The 22,731-nt window shown below is 50.8% G+C and overlaps 1 protein-coding gene across 1 annotated transcript in view; it reads right to left on the reverse strand.

Annotated features, from left to right (window-relative positions):
- Nucleotides 1-17,634, reverse strand: part of Znf185 (zinc finger protein 185 with LIM domain) — a 57,241-nt gene extending 39,607 nt beyond the window's left edge. Inside the window, exons 1-8 of the mRNA XM_048336673.1 lie at nt 17,453-17,634; nt 4,375-4,454; nt 4,094-4,217; nt 3,648-3,713; nt 2,073-2,111; nt 1,911-1,988; nt 1,302-1,391; nt 305-388 (exon numbers count right to left, since the gene is read on the reverse strand). Coding sequence (XP_048192630.1) covers nt 305-388; nt 1,302-1,391; nt 1,911-1,988; nt 2,073-2,111; nt 3,648-3,713; nt 4,094-4,217; nt 4,375-4,408 — 515 coding nt within the window. The 5' untranslated portion in view covers nt 4,409-4,454; nt 17,453-17,634. The remainder of the gene's footprint in view (nt 1-304; nt 389-1,301; nt 1,392-1,910; nt 1,989-2,072; nt 2,112-3,647; nt 3,714-4,093; nt 4,218-4,374; nt 4,455-17,452) is intronic.
- Nucleotides 17,635-22,731: the final 5,097 nt, after the last annotated feature.

Here is a 22,731-nt window from a genome sequence, read left to right on the forward strand (position 1 = left end):
TTCCCATTCCTGCCTCCCAAGTGTAGTGCATGGACTGGTAGGACACTACACACAGCACACACGTAGAGGGTGCTGTACATAGCCCCTATCCTGGGGATGTTTGTACAATTTTCTCAAGATCCTTTCTTACAGACTGATAGAATCTCCTGAAGAATCTACAAATGAAGCTTCACCCTGAATCTTCCTTCACCCTGAACTCAGTGCTGCCCTATGTGTGGCACATTTTGTCACCCCAACTGGTACAATTCCTGTCAGCATTCTGGACAGTTCAGGCCCTTGTCTTGCCCGTGAGGGACACCCTTACCTCCGTTTTTGCTCATGTGAAGAGAAGGGCACCTCGTCCTCCTCAGCTCCTGATGTGGAGCTGCGTCTGATGTTGTAGGGTGCCCTGGGGGGAGAGGACAGGCCGTCATGGCTCTCTTACCACTTGCCCCCTTCTCCTTGTCACAGGCTGCCACTCTTCATGATGTTGCTTCTTGTCATCTACATGTTGTTACTACTGCCCTTGGGCCTTACCTCAGGCTCCTTCCTTAGAGCCAGCACTCCTCCCTATTCCCTCCTCTCAAGATCCAGTTCAAGCTTGCCAGTTCCCTACAATGACTGGCCATCTACTCCATGACACTGCATGATGGGAATGAGGAACAAACAGTACAAAGCGCCCAGGAACTTCAGGCACCATTCATAGCTTCATTTTGAGTCTCCTTCCCTAAGTGGGGGCCTCTGGTAGGACTCTCAAGGGGAACTCTGGGGAGGGGTCACATACCAAAGATTCACATCTAAGAAACAGGTCAGATTTAGACAGAAAATGTCCATATCAATATGCTGCCAGAGTCAGAAACATCTCAAGGATCATCAGGCTCTCAGGCCAGCCCAACCCAGATTGAGAGCCTCACGCTTAGAGGGATACAGAATCTTGTCCTGTAAACAAAGGCAGCCAGCCACAGCCTCATGGGCATGGCCCTAGTCCTTTCTCCAGATCCTTGCATGCCTAGACATTTTTGTATACAAAAATGAACTGAAGCCAGGCATAGGGGTGCAGGCCTGTATCCTGACATGCAGGAGGCTGAGACATAAGGATCCAGAGTACAGTGCTGCCCTGGCTGCATAGAGAGACTGCCTCAAAAATGAAAGAAAAAACATTATGGGACTGGGGTGGGCACTAGGCCCCAGCTACAACTGGTGGGGGGTGTCAACGCCATTAGACTAGCTTTCCCATCTTCTTGCTCAGAGTCAAGTATCTACCTGTTCTCAGTAGGCCCAATAACTAGGCTCAAAATTTGGGTCTGAAAGTGCATACTTACAGCTTCTTGTAATCCTCAGTGGTCATCTTGTAGCCAGAGGAAGAGGGGCGGGTAGGGCCAAGATTACCTGCTCCCACCAGTCCAGTAGCACTAGAGAGGCAAAGAGTTCCCATGTGCCCATCCACAGGCTACTCTTGTTCCCAGACTTACACAGCCCAGCAGTCATGTGGCAGATGGCCCAGGGGGTTGCTGGTAGTCTTTCCTCTTTGCTGTCATCCCTAGAAGACATCTCTTGCCAACAGACTCACTGAACCTTAGGGGAACAACAGCCCGTGCCTTCTTTCTATCCTCTAGTCTCCTTGGCCTTTCCTTTCTAATGGAGCCGCAGTTGTGCCTCACTCCAGGAGATTGGATAATATGCCTATCAGCCTTCTGAGGGCTAAAGCCAATGCACCCAGTATATTCCATGCCAGCTGTCAGGCTAGCAGACCTGTGGCTCAGCTCCTCATGCCTCTGCCCCCACATTGCACCTGCTTGTTTTGGAGACAGTAAGGATTTCTTCCCCCGCATACCCTCACTTGTAGGAAGTAGAGCCCTTTCTCTGCCATGAATCTAGACAGAGCTCATGCCTTTCCACCCACCAGCAGGTCAGTATCCCAAAGGACATACTTTTTTGGAGCTCCATTGGCCTTAGGAAAGTTCTGCTGGGGCTGAGATGAGCTATCTATGGGCTTGGTGAACACTCCCCTGCAAGAGAACCCAGATGTCATTGAGAAGTCAGGGGGTGGCCCAGTGGCATGAGGAGGCAGGCAGGGATCTGCAGTCACTTACCGGATGATATAACCAGTAGAAGCCCTTGTGCTGGGAGGCCTGCCATAAGAAAATGACGTAGGAAGTGAAATGAGGCCTCACTGGAAGGCTCAGATCACCCTCACCCTCCATTATCCTGTCCCCAAGTGCATCAAAGGGTATTGGCTCATGGTTGTACAGTGTGGCAGAAATGAGGGGAGCGAGCCACACTCATATTCTTAGCCCAGGTGCTCCCTCAATCTGTTGCTCTCAGTCTTTCCCAGGAGGAGTGCCTATGGTTGACCCTTATGTGGCCAGGCCCACTATGGCCCTGACTCATGGTAGGTGCCCAGGAATGGTTGCCCATTTACTGCAGAGGATTCTGTCCTGAAGTCCAGCTTCTTCCTGGTCTGCCAGGCCCTTATGCTCAGAGAAGTCATCTCAGCTCTGCTTGCAGTTGGCCATCCTGCTGTCTGCTCTCAGACCTGAATGAGTTCAGGCTAAAGGTTCTCCAGAACTTCTAGGTTCAAGCTTGGGGACAGAAGATCAGGGCACCTCCAAGGAACCTTCCTTACAGCTGGGTGTGAAAACAAGCACTCAGGGTAGACACTCTCTCTGTCCAGCAACAGAAAGGCTTTGGGCTGGAGCCATGGGGCAGGTCTAAGGGTAAAGCACAATCTCAATATTCTTCATCCCTACACACCCTGTCTTTGACAAGGTTATCAAGCTGCAACACTTAGACTGAGATGCATTCCAGCCATGTGGCACATCATGAGTGAATATTCTATACTGGGGAAACAAGGACTCTTTGGATGGTTGATTCTCAACTGTGTGCCAATGCTGCCCATCCTACTTCCCAATTCTCTTCTTAGGATATATCGCTTTACTGAGTTGAGCACGTGTCCCTGGCAGGGATGTGGGCCTGTAAAGAAAGTATCTAGGTCTCAACAAATACTATAGCCTGTGTGCCCAACAAAGGATCTGACAGTGAGTAGAAACTGAGTCATTAAGAGAATGATAAGCAAGGCTGAAGTTACTAGAATCTGCCCTGTGGGCCACACGGCCTCTACCGTCACCTGAAAATCCCCCTTCCTGATGCCAGCTGCCAGCAGTTTGGAACCAGGACAGAGCCTGTCACTCAGGAGAGTTCCTCCAGATGCCAGCAGAATGTGCCCACATTTCTGATGGAAAAACCTTAAAACACAGGCAAATTCCATGTGGCCAGGTGTTATTCTGAACTTGGGAGACAGGTGAATCAAAACTGCCTGAGAGCCCTCAGTGGTATGATCTCATTTTCTGCACAGGATGTTTGGAATCCCAGCCTTATTGATAATTTCTATCCCAATTGCCATCTGGAGCCCTAGCACAGAAGGGAAGTCAAGTTCACGGCTGATGCACTGCAAGGCTAGGGAGTAGGGACAGCCCTTTCCCAAGGGGGAAACTCAGCAGAAAAGCCAATTTCCTTATGGATTTCAAATGCCTCAGTGTATGCCTTTCCTGCTCCTGCTTACTTTGGGCTTCCTATGTATCTCCTGTGTCTCCAGTCTCTCTCCTGCATAAGTCCTTCTGGTGCACCTACAAGGTACTACAAGGTACTACTAAGGCATCGTCTCTTACCTGGCCTTTGAGACCTCCCCAGCTGATGAAAAGGATGTGGCCCGATTCCGGCATGGGGGCAGCTCTCTGGGAGGAAGATGGACAACTTGTGAAAGAGTGGTTCCCAGGGTCCCCTCTCACCTGTCACCTGCCACACTGCAGCCTTGATCATAGAGGCAGCCTGCTGGATGCCACCATTTCTACCTCGCCTTCTCCTTCCCACCCTTGCTCCATGGGTGCATGAACACATAGATGCCTTGGAATATGGGAACTTTCCCACTATATGACTTTGATTAGGTCTTGCCCTTGGCCACATTGCCTTCACTATGGTCCATCATCTTTGACTGGCCAATGGCCACGTGATCTGAGTGAGCTCTAAGGGAAAGCCCCTCAGTATACCCCCAAAAGGCGAAGGCTCCATGGATTGTACATCCCCACTCCATTGCTGTCATCCGTCCTGGACTTACATGGTACGGCCCTCGGATTCATCCTGCTTGGTGATCCAGCTCTTGTCCCCCTTCAGTATTGTTCGAACTTTCATCTGCTTGAGTACATTATTGCGCTCCTCCTCAGCTGGAGGCAGGGGCTTCCCTGGCAAGGGCAACACCAAACAACTTTAAAGGAGGAACTCTAACCCCAAGGCCTGCAACCTCCTTTCAAGCCCTCCCTTTGCTGCCTGGGCAGCACTCATAGCTCTTGTGGGTTATGCGAAACAAGACGGGTATACCATCTTGAAGCCCGGGCTCACCCTTGGTGCTGCCTCCCAAAGCGGAGATGCTCATGGTGTTTGCTCTGCAGGTTCCTTGTCAGTTGATTCAGTTGTAGCTCCTGGAGACAAAGGCAAGCATATGTTTGTAACTTCATACAGTAGCAGTAGCTTGTGGGTCACTTCTATGGTTTGGATGTCGCTTGATCCCTAGGGACTCATGTGCTGGAAACTTGATTTTCCAGTGTGACAGTAGTAAGGAATGGTAGGAACTTTAAGAGGTGAAGCTTAATTACTTGGGGGTATTTCTGTAGGAAGGAATTCTAGCTCTTATGGAACCCTAGTTACTTCACATGGCTGATTTGGTATCAAAGAGTGAGCCTGGCCAGACCTCAGTCTCCTTCTGGCTTCTCATGTCACTGTGTGAGTTTGTCCTCTCACATGCTGTCCTGCTATTGTGATGCCATCAACCAAGAGATCCTCACCAGACACAAGCTGGGTGCTCACACCATGCCAGCCTACAGAACTGTGAGCTAAATCAATCTTTTCTTTATAAAGTTTCTAGCCTCACATATCTCATTATAGTAATAGAAAAAAGACTAATGGAGCCACTATGTCGTTTCTAGCACAAGAAGATCAATCTGTCTCCTTTGCCCTGAGTGTGGCAAGGACTGGTGGAGTTCTGACTGGAGGCCACAGGCCAGAAGCCAAGGAACAAGCAGCACTCACTGTACCTACCATTGCTGAGTGACACAGCCACCTGTTTACTTCGGAATGCTCACCTGGATAGCACAGAGTTCTAGAGCTGTCAGGAACTGTCTCTTCAAGTAAATCACTGATGAGGGCTAAGCATGAACTCTCCTAATGAGTGCTAATGACCACATTCTGGGCCCCTGGTGGTGTGGGGGAGACAGCTGGTAGAACGGGAGCCTCTGGAGGGTCATGGAGAGAGGCATGGGGTTAAGACAATACAGTTGGATTCAGGACGTGGGACTGGAGCACATCTCAGGGAGAACACCTTTGGGGCAATCAGGTAGCCTGACTTCCACACATGTGGGAAGACAAGCCTTCAGGAATCAGCTGCTGTGAGGCTGGACTGTTTTCGTAACCCTTAGTAGCTGGCTGATGGACTTTGGACAGGTCAGACAATCTCTCCAGGAAGCCTTAGATTCCTTTCCTCATTCGTAAAATGGGATTAAGTGTCTGCCTTTTAGGATTTCTGTGAGGACAGGAAAGATCATTGGACAGTTGAACAGGAACCAAGTAGCAATAATTCTCAACTTGTCTTTCCTGGAAGAGGAAGGGTCAGTACTTGAATGCTCTGGGGTTAGGCAGCTCTGTTTGGTTTGGGATTGGCTCCATCTCCAGTGAGCACAGCCTAGAGACTCGCTGCTAACTCTTAGCAGGACCAGATGAAGGTGAAGATCTGGTCAGGGCCCACATCAGCTTTCTGCTCTGCTGTCCCTTGTTGCCTCCTCTGTGCCCTTCAGGGTGGGGAAAAGAAAGCAAAGAGTGGGCCTTGGTGGTCTCTGAGGCCTTCACAGCATGAGGGCTGTCCACCTGTCCTCCGGGCTGGGACTGACTCACAGTGGCAAGGATACCGAACTCCAGCTGTGGGTCTAATTGCTGCCTCGAGTGGTGACTTTGTGGGCCTCAGGAGAGGACCTGGGAGGCTCAGAGGTTTCAGCAGCTGAGAAGTGGGGCCCTGGCTATGCTGGTATAGTTCCTTCTCCCCAGGGGCTGCTACCCTGTGGGCCCCTCCACGGCTAGTCTCTGCCCGCTCTGTACTGCTGCCAGCTGGCAAAGCCTGGACATGTGTGGAAGTCAGGAGCACACTAAAAGGGGCAGGGCAAGGGGCCATGACCAAACCAAATTAGCCACGTCAGCAAGAGCTGGCTCTCCCATAAACTGCACCAAATGAGCAGTCCAGGCAGCCCAAACCAGCTGCATGCCAGGAACGGCACCTCATCATAGAACATGGGAGCCCTGCATGCCCAGCTCCTGCACTGAACTCAGCTGCCACATCAGACTTCTGTCAAGAAGATCTGATTCCACAGGTGATCTTAAAACTTCATAGGCCCAATTGCCCAATTGTCTCTATCTTGGCATCCTGGGGAGTGGCCTTACAGGCTGGGACACATGGATAAAGTCAGTGCCTGTAGACAGCTCAGATAGCCTTCGATCTTGGTCCTTGCTCTCCTGCTGCTACAGAGACTGTGAGAACTTGAGAGAGTCCTTTGCTTTCTCTGGGGTTCAACTGCACAACTGCAAGCAAAGACCTCATACTACTTGATTTTATAGGGTCTTTCTAACTCTGTTGCGTGGTTCTTGCTACTTAAGCTTACTTTCTTCAGGGAACCTCAAGGACACTCCTTTTTCAGGACCTCAGAGGCTATGGCCACTGGTATCCACACATGAACTTGACAAACAGGTAACATTTACCTACTGTGTTGGTAGCCAACTCTATCCCAGGCCCAGCATTAGACTCAGGAACTCATCAGTTTCCCCTGATAGATTTAATGGCCATGCTGCCTAGAAGTCTTCTGTCACTAGCACATAAGCTATTTCTCAAATCAAGATACCCTTACACATGTGCAGAATGACATAAGGAGAGGGGCCATTGGCAACTCTCAGGCCAAAGGGGCAGGGACAGGGGCAGATAAACACCAGGCCTGATGTTTCTGCATGGGCTCCTCTCTCTCAGGCCTAGCTGCCTCTCAGAAGTCCAATTTCTTTTTTGGTAAGACAATAAATCAAAAAGTCACTGCTAAAGGAGATTGAAGAGTGGGGCAGCTCTTTATGTTGATGTGTCTTAATTAGGTGGGTTGACAAGCGTGGTTAGCATCTATGTCTTAGCCAGAGAACTGACATCTTTCTTCATTTTGCTACGCTCTCCCATCTCCTATCTTGGTTCACGCGAAGATAACTTGTGACTTCTTCCCTGTTTATCCTGCATTCTTCTGTGCTTCCTGCCACTAGCATTCATCAACTCTAATCCTACTTGTCCATATGAGCCCCCACTTTTCAGTCACCTCCTGATGGTCCCCTTGTGCTTCTAAGGCAATATAGAAGTTGAGCATTCATATTAAACATGGTATGACCCATACAATCAAGCACACACTATGCAATTATTTCAAATTATATGCATACATAAATAAATATATATATATTTATAATTTAACATGCCTTCCTATATAGTCTGTTTCCACATCTATAGATTCAAGCAACCTCAGATAAAAAGTGCTAGAAAATCACATCTATAATAAACATGTACAGACTTAATATTTCCTCAACAGCACAGCATAACCACCATTGGCAATGCTATTGCATTATACAAAATCTAGAGACGATTTAAGTACATGGGAAGATGTGCATACAGCATGAAAGTAGATCACAAAGTTCTATAAGGAACTTGAGCACTTGCAGACGTTGAGGGAGGTGCTTTTGGAGCCTGATCCAACAGTCAGGTCATAATCGCAAGAGAAGCAGTAGAAATATCCCTGCAGGAGGAAGGCACACTCTTTGCTCAAACATGCAAGGGGCACAAACTAGGACTGATGGCTGAATGATAGTGTACACGTGGCTCACTAAAGGCTCTGCTCCGTGCTTAGAGCAGAATCACTGACCAGGTTAGGAATACACACACACACACACACACACACACACACACACACACACACACACACAGAGCATGGCAGAGTCCCCAACCCTTGGTAAGTCAGGATCTACGCAGAAAACAAATTACTCAAACAGACAATGACAACTCCCTACTTGTGAGCTTTATGTCTAGAAAATATGAACTGTGGCATCCAGACTGATGAGTATTGCCGCATGTGGGCATATGTGCTCAGTACAGCCTCAGATGCTTGCTTCTGCTTTCATATCAACAGAACAGGGAGAGCGGAGTAGTGAGGTCCCTCGTACAGATGGGCATGGCTTCGAAAATATTTATGGTCCTGCAGCTGCTCCCCCAGGACCCGCTCTCTGCACTTGTGGTAGAAATAGCAAGTATAGAGTCAGTCGGAGTTGGGAGAAGCATGTACAGTGTGCCTCAGACCTTTCTGCCTTTCTCCAGCTGCTGCCAGTTCCAAGCCATGCTGTAAGAAGACCTGGCAGGAGGCCACATGGGGCCCTGGGAAGTCCTAGCAAAACTGGCCTCCATCACACACTACATCCCACGAGCTAGGTCAGCACTCTGCCTTGAGGTCCAGAGAACAGGGCACTGACTCCTGGCAGCAATGTGCAAACCACAGGCATTAAATATAACTTCATTCCTGCTTCACCATAACCAAATGAACCCAGAATAGGTCACTGGCTGGCTCAGGGCCATACTCCCAAGGATCTGAGCTGTGGTCCATGTAGGAGCCTTAGTAACCACATGCAGGAGAGCATCATATGCCCCTGGTGTAAAGATACAGGATCCAGGCACACCCACTACTGGCCACCTCTCCTTTCTCCTCCAAAGCTGAGCACTGGAGCCAGCTACGGTAGCCAACTGTGCCCCCAGATGTCCAAGAAACCGACTGGAGAAGAGCAGTCCCCTCAGTTCACTGTGCAGCCTGCCTTCTGTTGCCTTTCTCAGGCTAGTGCCTAAGATCCACAATTTGAAAAAAGTACAAGAACAAACTGCTGGGATTGGAGTTCTTGTACCTTCCCACTCACCCCATGGCTAGCCATCTACCAAGCCCTTCCTTCCAGGAACTTAAGTCATCCTGATCCATTAGCTCAGACACCAGAGGAGGCTCAGCCTGACAGCAAACACTGTCTCAAAGGCTGTGACCTCGGCTCACATCTCTGCCTTTCTTCCCAAAGTTCCGGTGTCTGAAGCCAGGTCTCCTTATCTGTGAAGTAGCACAGAGCCACCAAGTCCATGGACTTGCCCACAGGGCCTCTTTCTGGCAGACCCCTCCCCCATGTGACCCTGTCTGGAATTTTCCATCCTATGACGTGGGTAGTTTGGTGCTGGTCCTAATCTCCAAAGGATTCACACAAGCATATTTCTAGTCAGGTCATCCATTCTGGGCACTTTTTCAGTACCATGACCTCCACTTCTACCTTGATTGGGAGAACATTTCTGGTTATTTCGGAATTACCACGTCAATCAGCTTAGTAGCCAGCTTCACTAACACCTTCCCCATCAGTGTCTTGGACAGATAGAAGAAGCAAGGGGCCAGTGAGGGAGCTGTGAGGAGCCTGTTTTTCCTGCCCACAAGCCTGATGCCTCCAAGTTAGGGACTGTTACAGTAGAGTCAGAGCAAGAGCTGATACACACAAGAGCTAATGGATGTAGAGTAGTGAATGCTAGAGGGAGCTATGCTGAGGGGGTCAAAAGATGTGACATAAATGCTTGGCTGGTGTGTAAGTAGAATGCAGTAAATCACAAGCAGGCTAGTGACTTCCACTTTTAACTCTAGCTGTTCACGAGGCTGAGATCTGAGGATTGTGGTTCAAAGCCATCCTGTGTAGGAAAGTCTTTGAGAATGTTATCTCCAATTAAGAACAAAAAAAAAATGGAAATGGAGCTGTGGCTCAAGTGGTAGAACACTAGCCTTGAGCAAAAATTAGTTCAGGGACAGCACCAAGCTCTGAATTCAAGCCCCAGGACACACACACACACACACACACACACACACACACACACACACACACACACACACGAAAACAAACAGAAAACCACTCTATGGGAATGTACTCTGTCAAAGCCCTTGCTGCACCCTAACCCCCTACACTTGATTCCTCGTAAGAGGCACCTCCTCTCCTGAGCCCAGGGACCCAGTCAGACAGAGTCCAGTGTTACTCTTGGTCACACTGTACTAAACATGAAAGGAAAAGGAAAGCAAAATGAAAGAAGGGAAGTGTCTAGGAAGATAGGTTCAAATCATCTGGCTGCATTTGCCCAAGCCCAGACCTCTTCTTGTTCTTTACTGACTGGGAGCCCAGGAATGATGGACAGGGAAGAATATCTGCCCTCGTTATCTATGCTGGGGTGGACTCTGAGTAATAGTATCCTAGAGTGTACACTCGGGTTCTAATGCTGCCTCCACACTCACCCACTCTAGGAAGACGAGCCTCTTCCCTCCTGGGTTCCCCCTGCCACCACAGAGACAGGGTTGCCCATTGCAGCGCAGGAACAAAGTCAGGGAGGGTCAAAGCAGCTAGCCCTTTGTCCTGCTTGCCCAGGACCACAGGCATGGACTTTTTGTGGCAAGGCAGGACAAGAATACACAGCCCAGTGGTCAAATACACATGTGGCAAGTGGCATCTGGATGTGCAATCAACACTTGGTCTACCCAACACAGGGGCTCATTGCTGGACTGATGTCAGGCCGTATTTTAGGTGAAGCCATGTTTGTACACATGTGCATTTGCATGTAGCTTTGGGGAAAGAACTTTGCTCTGATAGGCTAAGTCCCAAAGCATTACATAGTTGGGAACAAGCTCTTAGGCCTCCCCCTTCCCATCAGGAAAAACACAGTGCTCCTGTCTGGTCATGAGGACAATGATAAGGTGATGCTAAAGTCTTCTGTTTCTCTAGAACAAATTCCTAGATATTCATGGGCACCGCTGGTGCCAATCCTTCAGCTGGGCACTGCTTGTGGAAGGACCTCAGAGAGGATGGCTGCTATGTGAGAAGGAGAATGCATTATCATCCCAGCTCTGCCACCTTGGCACACCTAGTCTCTCCTCATGGGGTCTTGGTTCTCCACCCAGATTAGGGCACAGGACTAAACATTCAGCAAACAAAATTTGCAAAGGAGACTCCAACTGCTAGATCAGTTCCCCCTCCCCTCCCCGGCCTTCAATGAGGTCCTGAGTCATACTTTACAACCCTGAGGCTCCTGGCTACTTGGGCCAGCTCACCTAGCTCCCCTCCCAACCCAGAGCAGCACCTTTTGCTTATCATCTATGTCCCATGACCCCATGGAGTGCTACTTTGGGTGGGTGGAGCCAAGGGCCTAGCAAACTAGGGAGAAAGCTTTGGGTGCATGGAGGTTACCACCCCCACCCCCCAGCTGCAGCAGGAAATTTAAGGAGAAGTTGGTGTTCCACTTGCTTGCCTGGGAAAGGTATAGGGACCTAGGTGCAGGTCATGGCCTGATGTGTAAGGGGGGCTGAGGAATGTCCCTCCCACCACCACCACACACACAGTACTTGAGTATTCTCGTCCAGTTCTTTCTCAAGGAATGCACTTGGCTCACAGAGTTTCGACCCAGGCTGACCTAAGGCAGCACTCACACAGCCAGCTAGATTCTCTGTGCCAAAGAGGCTGGCATGATGAAATGTCCCAGTTTATAATGCAGCCTCCTAGTCCAGCTCTTGTGAATCAGAGAATTCTGATTCCAAATGTCTTGGGATTGCAGCAGAATCAGTGGCCAGCTTGCTTTCTTCCCAGAACGAAGTTTCAGTTAACACTGTCCCCATCTGTTCCAGTGGTTTATACCTATAATCCTAGCTACTTGCGAGTTTGAAAGGCTAAGATATCAGCCTGGGCAGACAGGTCCATGAGACTTATGTCCCATTAACCACCAAGAAGCCCAAAGTGGAAGTATGGTAGAGTGCGAGACTTAAGAGAAAAAAAAAACCAACCAAGTGAAAGCATGAAGCCCTGAGATCAAACTCCAGTCCTGGCATAAAGAAAGTGAGTTAGCGGTCTTACACAGGTCTGGGCCCAGCAGAGCAGTAGCTGAACAGCTGGATCCTGTTTTTCCCCCTACCCCCCTAACTTGCTGCTCAGCACATACCTCCCAGGAGCTACGTGAGTTGCCCCTCTTGCACGAGCTCATGACCTGCGTGACACAGTCCAGTCCCTGACGCTCCTGCCTGGACACCAAAAAGACAGCAGGAAGGAGGCTCACCAAATGGAAAAAAGAGCTGGAACCGACTTTGGTTGCTGAGGAAAAAATGTAATATGGAAAAAGAAGTAGTATTGGGGGGGATGGTATTTGTAAATGTGCTTTACAGGTAAATGACTTCTGCATGAAAGTCTGGAATTTCACCTCCCGCCATCCCACCCCAACACCCCACATTCTAGACTTCTCGGCGTCTTGCTGAAGGGACCCTGGAAGGGAGACTTCTGAGGCAAGCCAACTCCTTCCCAAGATGGTGGGGAGGTGAAGCTCTGAGGAGACAAGGCAGCCATGGCCACCTACCACTCCTGAGGTGTGAAGATTCAGCCTGGCTCTCCAGTATCCATGTTCTGGTTCTCGGGAAGCTGATCACAAGCAGTTGCTTAGGAAAGTCTGGGCCAGTTTACAGGTGGTGTGGCCTCAAACCAGTAGATGCTACGAAAAGCCCTCTGAAGTGCCTCTGTGGAGGGGTTTGGCTGAGGCCAGCATGCTAGGCAGGCCAGGACCCCAAAGTTCTTTCACTTCAGATAGTACTGCCTGAGCTAATCCCATTGCTAGCAGGGTCTCACCTCATTGGCTGTACCATGAGAAAGGGCCCTCAGGAGGTCAGGGGCTCCTGCTGCTCCTGCTAACCTCTGAATCCCTCACCCCACCTATTTTGCAGCCTGTGAACCAAGGTGTCAGTCATTTACAGATGCTACCACCATCTGCAGACAAGGCAGTTAAAGGAGGTCAAAAGGGGTTCAAAGGCAGATACTTGTAACTCATGTCTGTAATCTTATTCAGGAGACTGACACTGAGGAGTGCAGTTCAAAGCCAGCACAGGCAGAAAACTCCATGATACTCTTATCTGCAATTAAGCACCAAAAAGCCAGAAGTGGAGCTCTGCCTCAAGTAGTAAACCAGTACTGTTGAGTGGAATAAAGCTAAGGAACAGTGCAGAGGCCCTGAGTTCAAGCACCAGGACTGGCACAAAAGAGGTTCAGAAATTGTGGGTCCTGTCCCATCCCAGCTTAGCCTCTCTCTCTCTCCCTCTCTCTCTATTCCTCCTTCCCTCCCTCCCTCCCATCCCCAGAACTAGTACAAAGAACCTCAGTGCTGCCACCTCTAAGTAGAACTGACTAACATTGGCCAAAGCCAAGTGCTTTAGGTCTACTTAGAGGTGATCACCAGTGAAGATTAAAAGTTAAGAAGTACGCAGAGATCCCTCTAGCGCCCGATGAAACCTCACACTACAGCTGGGAGGCAGGACTGCAGCCTACTTCTCTCTCAAAGCTTGCTTGCCTCCCCCTTCTCACTTTCATGTCCAGCTCCAACTCAAGAGTCCTCTTAAGTCCCGCCCTCCCCAGTATTACCGCCCCCCCCACATTAGTTTTGGATAAGAGATAAAGGTCTAGAAAGGAGAAAGTCTTTGCCCAAGGTCACATTTTCCTTTGTGAAACAAGCATTTATGGAAAGCTAACAGCTGGGCTGGGTACTGGGGAAAGCTGGAGAGACAGACAGGAGCCGGAGGAGGGGAGCCGGGCCCTGTGGCCCTGCCAGAGTGCTGCATTTCTCAAGGAGGCGCCCTTGGCTGGGATCCTAAAGTATGCAAAAAGGAGTAGGAGCTCACACGGGCAGAAATGGTGAAGCAAGTCCTGCGCTTTGGTTTGTGCTGTGGTTTTCTTTCCAGTCTAAAGCGGGCAGTGTCTGATGTAAGCGTTTTCTGTGGGGATCCCCTTCCTGTGACTCGAATCTTGTGCCTTCTCTCTCCATAGCAACTCTGCCACATCAAACTCTCTGGGAAACTGACGTAGTCATCACAAAGTGGCATGCAGAGCCAGGGATCATAGGGACCGCACCAAGAGGGCTGGACCTAAGTGTCTGAGGTGAGCCCACCAATATGTCCAAGGCCAGGGACCACCCGTAGCTTGGGGTCTGCTGAGCCCTGGCCCAGGTCTTCTCCTCTCACTGGGGTGTGGCTTCAGAGATCCACAGGCACTTCAAGCCACTGGCAACTTCCACACGGCTCTGCAGAGAGGGGCAACAGAGCAACAGAGCTGGCGATGAGCAGTGCTTGGGGAACTGCCCAAGTGGTGCTCCACGGAGCCCTCCCCTGCTCCCACACAGTGCTCCTGAAAGTTGCCTCTGGGTCCCTCCAGAAACGAACTCCCCCTGAGCCATGTGCGTAAGCTGCAGATTCTTTTGTGCCTCCTCACTTCTGAAGCTCAGTGTGCTCCCTAGCCGTGGGGAAGGATATGCACATGACCTCTGCTCCTTTTATTTTCCACTCTCTTTTCCACCTAGACCGACCCTTCCTATCTCCCTGCCTGTCCTTTCAGTTCCCAGCCATCTCAGCAAGCAAAGTGAGCAGAAAATGCCTGCTAAATGCTTCCATGTGCATCAATAACTCTGTTCCAAGTCCTCAAAGAGGAGCAGAGCAAATCCCTTTCTGTGCCTCAGTTTCCTTTCAGGAAAAAGGACCCTCCATAGACCCCACCACAAAGGAAGTAACATGTCAGCAGTGGGAACTTACCGGAGTTGTTTGAAACAAAGAAAGAAAGCAAAACAAAATTTGATTTTCATGGAAAGTCAGCCTAAGCATGAAGGACTGTGTGATGCAACTATGTGCAGCACTAATGCCTCTAGCAAGGATTGTCCAGCTAGTTTCCTCAGGCATGAGGGAGTGCACATCCTGACCAGCTTCTGCCTAACCGGTCCCCTACCTTCCCGTTTGTCACCATCACTGGGAAAGAGGTTCCAGCTAAGTCTCTCAGCTAGACACCCAGCTGCATTCAAACAAGTAAGGAAAGCAATCATTCTTGAGGTCACGTAGCACAGTCAAAGCTGAACACAGCTACATGGTAGCAGAGCTGAGGTTTGAACCTACTATAACCTCCAGTGCTGTCCACTTCATCTCTAACTTAAGCTGTCATATCCCCCACTAGGAGCAAGATGCTGTACAATTCATCCCTTCTCGACTGCCAGTCCCTAGTGCACTGCCCTGTTCTGCTGTCAGCCAGCTGTCTAGGGGTACAGGGAGGATGAATGCAAAACCCTTTGGACAGTCCCAACTATAGGAGTTGAGAGGCCTGCAGTGCCAGCTGAGATGTTTCTGTGAGTTCCACAGTCCTCAAGAGAAACTTTACTGTGTACTGGGTACGAGTCCGCCCAGACCACCTGGGGCACGGCAATGAAGGTGGCCTGAGGGCTCAGCAAGGCACAGTGTGTTTGCACATTACAGGCTGTACCTTGAGGCCACATTCAGAGCAAAGGACTCAGTCAGCTGTGGAGAGTTGAGTGGGAAAGAAGAGACGCTTGCGAGTGTCACAGTGGATCAAGCCTGGATTGGGGGTGTTTTGTTAGTATGTAACTGAAGATAGTTGAGGGACCTGGTGTGTATGCATCCCTTTGAGCCCAGAATCACTGCTCTCAGAAGGCTGTGCTAGGAAGCCTGAGACCAAATTGTGGAACACAAAGCAGCATGAGTGAGGCTGAGGTGTGGCTTTGGCTGCACTGTGCCACTGCCTTGAATCCCGAGTGCTTTGTCCCACAGGAAGCACTCCCGGCTGCCATTACCACTCAGCTCCTTACAAAGTGGCTTGTACGTCTTCCTGATTGTCACTCCTCCCCTCCGGGCACAAGGCTCTCTGTCCTACCTTCCACTGTCTGGCTCTCACTGGAATATATTTGGAGACTAGGGAAAATTGGTTTTGGTCTTTCAGGAGCGGGCAAAAGCTAGTGTCAAGCAAATCCAAAATATGTATGGGCCTTGATTTCGTGTCTGTTGAGCTGCTGATCCTGCTTCTAAGTCTTCCTCCTCCAGGAAGTTATCCCTTAGCTTTTTAGGCAGCGTTGTTTCCCTGGACAAAGAGTAGGGCCTAAGGTTTTCTCCTGCTAGAGCTGCAGTACTATATGTGGTAGTGAGCCACTTCTGACATTGACTCATGAATGTGCAGAAGACACAAATGAACCGATTTTGAGTGGCAGCTGTGTGCTTAGTTGTGCAGTGGGGAAGTTGTGCATGATGGTAAGGAGGGCAAGGCAGGGCAGGTGAAATGGCTTTGTTCTTTTCCATCTTTGCGTGTCCTGGTGGTGCAGTCAGGGGAACAGTATAAGCATCAAGCCCTTGATAACACTGTCTCTTGTCAATGTATTTGTGCTGTAGTCACTGAAGTTGGCCCTGGTTTTCCAGATGTGATAGTTGATGCCCTAAGAAGGTATTTGGACATCTCTAGAGTCCTGCTGTAGTTCTGTACGGGTGTGTGTATGCACACACACGTGCACATATGTACACACGCATACAGCCAAGTCTCAGGCACTGTACCCTAAAGCCTTACTCTGTTGTTTAGACATGTCAGCTCTACTTGCTGGCACCAGGGAGAAGTTGAAAGAACCATGAGACCATGGGAAGAGGGCAGAGTGAAATGAGGTGTCTGCAACTTTGAACACTGATGGATTGGGCAGGAAAGGCCTTCTCTGTCCTTCCTTGCCTTTGTGTGTGTTTCTTTGTCTGCCTTCTTTCGTCTCTGTCTCTCTATGACCATCTTGAGATATTTGTTCATTTCCTTCTACAGTGGCAAGACTAAGTTCCGTAGGTGAACACATCTCACGAGTTGTAAAGTGCTGGTATACACTCACCAGCTACCTTATTCTAGATTGGAGTAGTTCTAGTGAGAGGTTGTCTAACATGTTATCTATCCCTTTGGGCCAGTGGAGCTGCCCAAATGTGCAACTTGGACATAGGACTGTAGTCAGCAGGACCTAAGCTTTTAGCTTTTCTGTGCAGCTAGGTATCACTCTGCGTTTTGAAAGAGGACAAGGCTCTTGGCTCCCCCTGCCCCCATCAAAACAATCCAGCTACAGAGCCTGTGTGCTACAGATTGCCTTGATAGCACCACAGTGACACTTGATTCGGCGCCTTCTGTCTGAGTACCAGCAGCTCATTTCCCGTGGCCCTCCCTGCGATCGCTCTATGCCCAGCACATGTTCATCACAAACCACCATCCATTCCTGTTCCATAGGCTCCGGATCAGCAAGGAGATCCTCGGGGTGAGCCAGCCAGTGGAGCCCAGTTTTCTCATCTTTAAAATGGACATAAGAATAGTGGGGAGGCAAGATTCCGTGAATTTCGAAGGAATCCAGTCTTGCATCCCCCTTCCCCCTTCCCGGATAAGTAAGGTCTACGGGTGAGAAAACTGTAGTCCCCACTTGTATCGTCCAGGGCACGGATCGGTGCGTGTCCCTTGCTGCCTCCCTGTCTGGCTGCCTCGGACGGGGACTCGACAGCCCTACCTGGAACAGGTGCCCTGTTTGGGGGGCCAGCGGAGGGTCGGGCGGGCGCCGAACGTGGGCTCTCTGGAGCAGGCAGTGCCCGACCTGGCCAGTTCGTGGCGGCAGTCGCTGGGCGCGGGGCGCCGAGGGGAGCGCTCCGGGAGGCGACGAGGCACGGACTGGGCTCACCCGCAGGAGAACAAACAGGTTTTCTCCGGCTGCCCGGAGCCTCGCCCCTCGCCCCTCCCCTCGCCCGGCCCCCTTCCTCTACCCTCTCCTGGGGTAGGTAGATGCGCCTGGCACATTCCGCACATTCTCCCGCCAGTGTCCTCCTCCTGCCCGCCCCTTCCCAGCCCCGCCCCACGGGGCTGCGGGAGCAATCACCGCGCGGGTTCCTCACGCCGAGCCCAGAGACAGCTCGACAAGGCTGGGCCGCGTGGAAAAGTTCCAGGCAAATTCCTCCGGGCTCGCGGCCCCCGGGCCAAGAAGCCTCCACCACGTGAAAGGACCCCGCTGCCGAGCGGCGCCCCTGCCTGCGCCGGACGAGATCGGGCCCAGGCTCCGAGCCAACGACTTCCACAGATGCTGTCGAGTCCATTCTGTCGACAACTACGGTGCCTAGATCCATTTTACAGATGGAGATCCCAGACAGGCCAGGGAGGGGGCGGGGGGACGGTGGCTGAGATCATGCAGGAAGTCTAGGAAGCCGAGGAGGGGAAAGCGATGGAGCTGCTGCTGTCAGCCAGCGACAGCCAGGACAGCTGACACCCTGGAAGGCTATACAGGGAAAGGGGTACTGGAGTCCCCAAGACACAGTAAACAAGGCTTACACACTAGGCTGCAACCAGCACACCCCATTCACTTTCATACCTGTTATGTATTTATACTGACTAAATAACCCCTGTGACGGTGGGCTCCGTCCTACTTTGAAGACTACTAGGGTGGAAGGAACAGCAAAAGGACGCCCTAAACTGAATGCTGCTGCCTTATACCCGTAACCCTAGCGACTCAGCAGGCTGACATAGGACAATCACTATTTGGACCTAGCCCAAACCCACCACACTCCTATTTCCAATTAACCACTGAAAACCTAAAAGTACACCTCTCACTTAAATCATACCATGGCAACATAAAGAAGAAAAAGCCCACACACCATGAGCCTAGGCTCTGAATTCAAGCCCCACCTCCACCACCACCACACACACACACACACACACACACACACACACACACACACTTACCACAGCAACTCTCTCACCACCTGTGATGCTAGGAAAAGTCGTGCACAACAGGGAACAGTTACACCAGCCCAAGCAATGACACACACTTGGCCAGGAAACAAAACACTGGACCAACACAACAACTTGTCCTTCCTCAGGTCATATGAGTCTCTAGCCCACAGGCCCGCAAACCCACTCACTTCTCTCCATGCCCACAGGCTCAGCCGCCTTGCTAGCTTTCCAACCTCACTCGGCACCTTCGTCGCTACTCACAGGTCACATAAAAGTCACTTGAGACACTTAGATGGGTGAATAGGACCATGTTCCTCTTCCTACCCTTTGCTTCCCATACCTTTGCGGATCAAGGCCAAACTCCTTCACATAACCCATGGATTTGACTCTGCTTGACCTCTCTCTGCAATCCCACCCACTGTGTTCTTTTTTCACTACACTGCTTTCACATTGCCCTCCTGTGTCTTCTGAACACATTATGTCTCCTTGTACCTACAGCTACCCACACTCCTGCACGGCACTTCCTGTATCCCATGCCTGCCTACTGAACTCAGTTATGCTTGAACTGTGCACTCAAGTGTTCCCCAAGTCTCCTGTGAATGTGACACAGCCAAGCTGATAACTTCCTTCTATGCACTACCTTAGTTTTCTCTCACGACAGTAGCTACCACCCTCTGTTGTTCTAGCCAGTGAGCACTGCTTGCTTAGGACTCCATCTGACTCATCACAGGGTCACAGAGACCAGCCCAGCACATCTGACGCATTTGTGGAAGGTGTAAGAGATTGAGATCAAGAAAGGAAAGGGCTCCTCATGGTGGGGTTAATCACATAGAAACAAGCTACACTGTGTGTTCTGAAGGGAATACAAAGTCACTTCAGTTCCTTTGTCTCTCTCACTGACAAGTAACTTTCTCCTTCCAATACGGCATGCCCCAGCCTGGTGGCTAGCATCTTAATACCTCCCCGTCTCTCACTGTGGCTCTTGATGGCCATGGACGGGCTTGGTGTGTCACACTCCTTCTCTGGTGTCTGTTCTCCTCATGTAGATGACATAGTGATAGATCAGAGGTAATGGGGAGATGGGAACTCTTGTCTCCCAAGGCTGTTGTCAAGAACCACCAAACTCAAGCCGGGATTATAATTAATTGTGAGACAGCCGAAGAGAAAGAGAAAGCGTGACTGGTGTTCAAGACTGTTGAGGACCCACACTGACAGCTGGCTAGGTCTTGAACCCTTCTTATGCACCTGGTGACTCCACACTCTGCCCAAGACAGATGTGTCATGACGTTTCAGCCAAGGAGACCAGCCTTTCCTCAACTCCTCCCTTGTGGCCAAGACAGCCAGGCCCCACAGTGGATCTTGCCTGTAAACGGGTTTGACTCGAATGGTAACTGCCCTGCCCTGCCCTGCCCACCTGTTCATTGCCCCAGCAGAATCTTCCAACCATGAGTTCCACCCCCACTGCCTTCCAGAACCACCTGTAGTCACTTGCCAGCCTTCCAACCCCCCCCTTTCCCAGCTTCTCTGTGTGTGTGTATGTGTGTGTGTGTGTGTGTGTGTGTGTGTGTGTGTGTGTGTGTATCTGTCTGACTGTCTGTGTGTGCCAGTGCTAGGGGCTTCATCTCAGGGCCTGGACACCGTTGCTGAGCAGTTTTTCTCAAGTCCAGTGCTCTACCACTTGAGGTACAGCTCCACTTCTAGCTTTTTGGTGGCTTACTGGAGATAAGCCTACTCAGGCTGGCTTCAAACCATAATCTTCAGATCTTAGTCTGCTCAGTAGCTAGGATTACAGATGTGAGTCACCAGCATGTAGCCCTACAGGCATTTATTTATTTATTTAGTGGTTCTAGGGATTGAACATGGGGCCTCAAATTTGGTAACTGGTGCTTTACCACTTGAGCTATGCCCCATCTCTTTTTTGCTGGTTATTTTTGAAATACAGTTTCAAGAACTTCTCTGCCTAGACTGCCCTTAAAGTTTGATCCTTCTACTCTCAGCCTCCCCAGTAATTATCATGGCAGGCATGAGCCACCAGTGCCCAGCTATACAGACTTATTTAGCTTCTTCAAGCACCAGACATATCCAGTGACACAGACTTAGATACATCAAGGGCTCTCCTACCACCACACCCCAGTACAAGATACCCCCTTTGTTTGGAATGCCATTTCGTCTTTGAAGATACCAGGTGACCTGTCACTCACTCTCAGCTGTCATGTTGTCTTCTTCATGAACCTTCCCTTGGACTCCTCTCAAGTTCCACTGGCTGCTGGAGCTGCCTCCCAGGCTGGGTTCTACCTCTACCTGTCCTGACCTTGGTTCTATCCCTGTCTGCTTTCCTATCTTCTTACACCTTAGTCCCTAGCCTTAGCTCCAAACTTACCCAGTGCTCTGGCCCTTGTCATGAAGGCCTGAGGTTTGGGTATCAGTGCCACACATTCAGAGGACTGGCCAACACCACAGGCAGGCCTTCAGCAAGGTCCTGCTGCTTCTAAATACAGTAGGCTTGGGATAGCCAGGACTGTCACAGGAGGTAAGAGGTCTTCAAGGTGGAAGCAGAGAATGGCAGGTAATGACTGTATGCAGAGGGAGGCCAGATGAAAGCCAGCAGATGGGGAGGGGGGCAGGTGGCTACATGTGAGAATGGGCCAGCAGCATTCCTATGCTCTGAGGGAGGCCCCATCTCCATCTCTAGGGCTGGGAATAGGGCTAAGGCAAGACTATCTAGCTGAAGAGTTCCTGGGTTTGGGAGGGGAAGTGAGGTGGGGCCTTGAAAGCTGTCAAGCCCTAAAGGTGGCCCAGAAAGTGTTTGTACACCAGAAAAGACTGGAGACTAAAACAATTTGAACTCTGAACTTGGACAAATGGGGAAACTGGGACCCGGAGAGGGTAGATCGCTAAACAAAAATCCCATAACTAGTCTGACAGAGCTGGGACTAAAGTCTGCATGGAGTGACTCTATGTGGGTCTCCACCCAGCTGACTACAGGCTGGGGTGCTTAGGTCCCTCTGTGGGGAGGGCTGGGTTCCTGCCTGCTTGCACCCTAATACCCTCTTCCCCTCCCTCCTTCCCAGGCCCGCCCTGCCACCTCATCCTTCTAAGCTCTTCAACTGGTTTCCACTTGCTGGGTGACTTGTGCCGCTCACAGCAGGATGGCTTCCCTGGAGGCAGGGGTCCCCACACCAGGCAAGACGGGCCCACAATGAGCCCTCTGGAAAGCTGAACCTCTTGTGTTTGGAAGGCGCTCCTCTGCCAGAAGCTGCTTCAAAGCCTCAGCCATATGGGGTGCCTTTGGGCCCCCTGCTATGCCCGTCACTTGTGCTCTTCACTGGGAGGCCTTGGTTCTGCTCTCTGGCATGCAACACACTCTCATTTGCCGAGTGCCCCCACTGCATTGCCCAGAAACCAGGCAGACCCAGTCCCAAACAGGAGCTGCTCTGAGTGTGGTGAGGGAGCCAGAGCGATCGCTCTGTCAGAGCAGCACCCGTACCCATGCTTTAGTCCATCGACTGTGGCCCCACTGGGAGCAGTCAATGAGCCCCATCTTCCTATGAGAGAACATGAGGTGCAAGGAGGGTGAGATCAGGATCTCCTCCAAGGGGACCAGGTCCTTACATCTCGCAACCCTGAGCTTGCTCTACTGCTGTCCTTCAAATCTGCTGTTTTCAATAAGGTCAGGAAGCACTCACTACAAGTGTTGCTCTGCATGACCTGATGCCCTAGAACACAGACTCTTGTCTTTTGTCTGTGGCTCTGAAGCAGCTCCAGGCCAGGCCTCCAGAGCACGAGTGCACGAGGGAAGCCAAGGCCTTGCTGGCAGATAATCCCCACATGCCCTGAAGAATGGCCTCCCCCCCATCCCCTGCTTTAAGAATCATCCACAGATCGGAAAAAGAATGTTCTAATTGGAAAACCTCCCCGCCATGGTTTTCCGGAGTTTTAGTACAGTTGGCCGGCAAGGAGGCTCCTGGGATGAGGAGGAAGGGAAGTGATGAGGAGGAGACAGTGGGCTCCCTGCCCAGCCGCCCCCCTCATCCCCTAAGCTCAGCTCAGCCACTGCTGGCCAGAGTA

The sequence above is a fragment of the Perognathus longimembris genome, chromosome 28 (genome assembly GCF_023159225.1).
Source record: "Perognathus longimembris pacificus isolate PPM17 chromosome 28, ASM2315922v1, whole genome shotgun sequence".
Classification (NCBI taxonomy): Eukaryota; Metazoa; Chordata; class Mammalia; order Rodentia; family Heteromyidae; genus Perognathus; species Perognathus longimembris.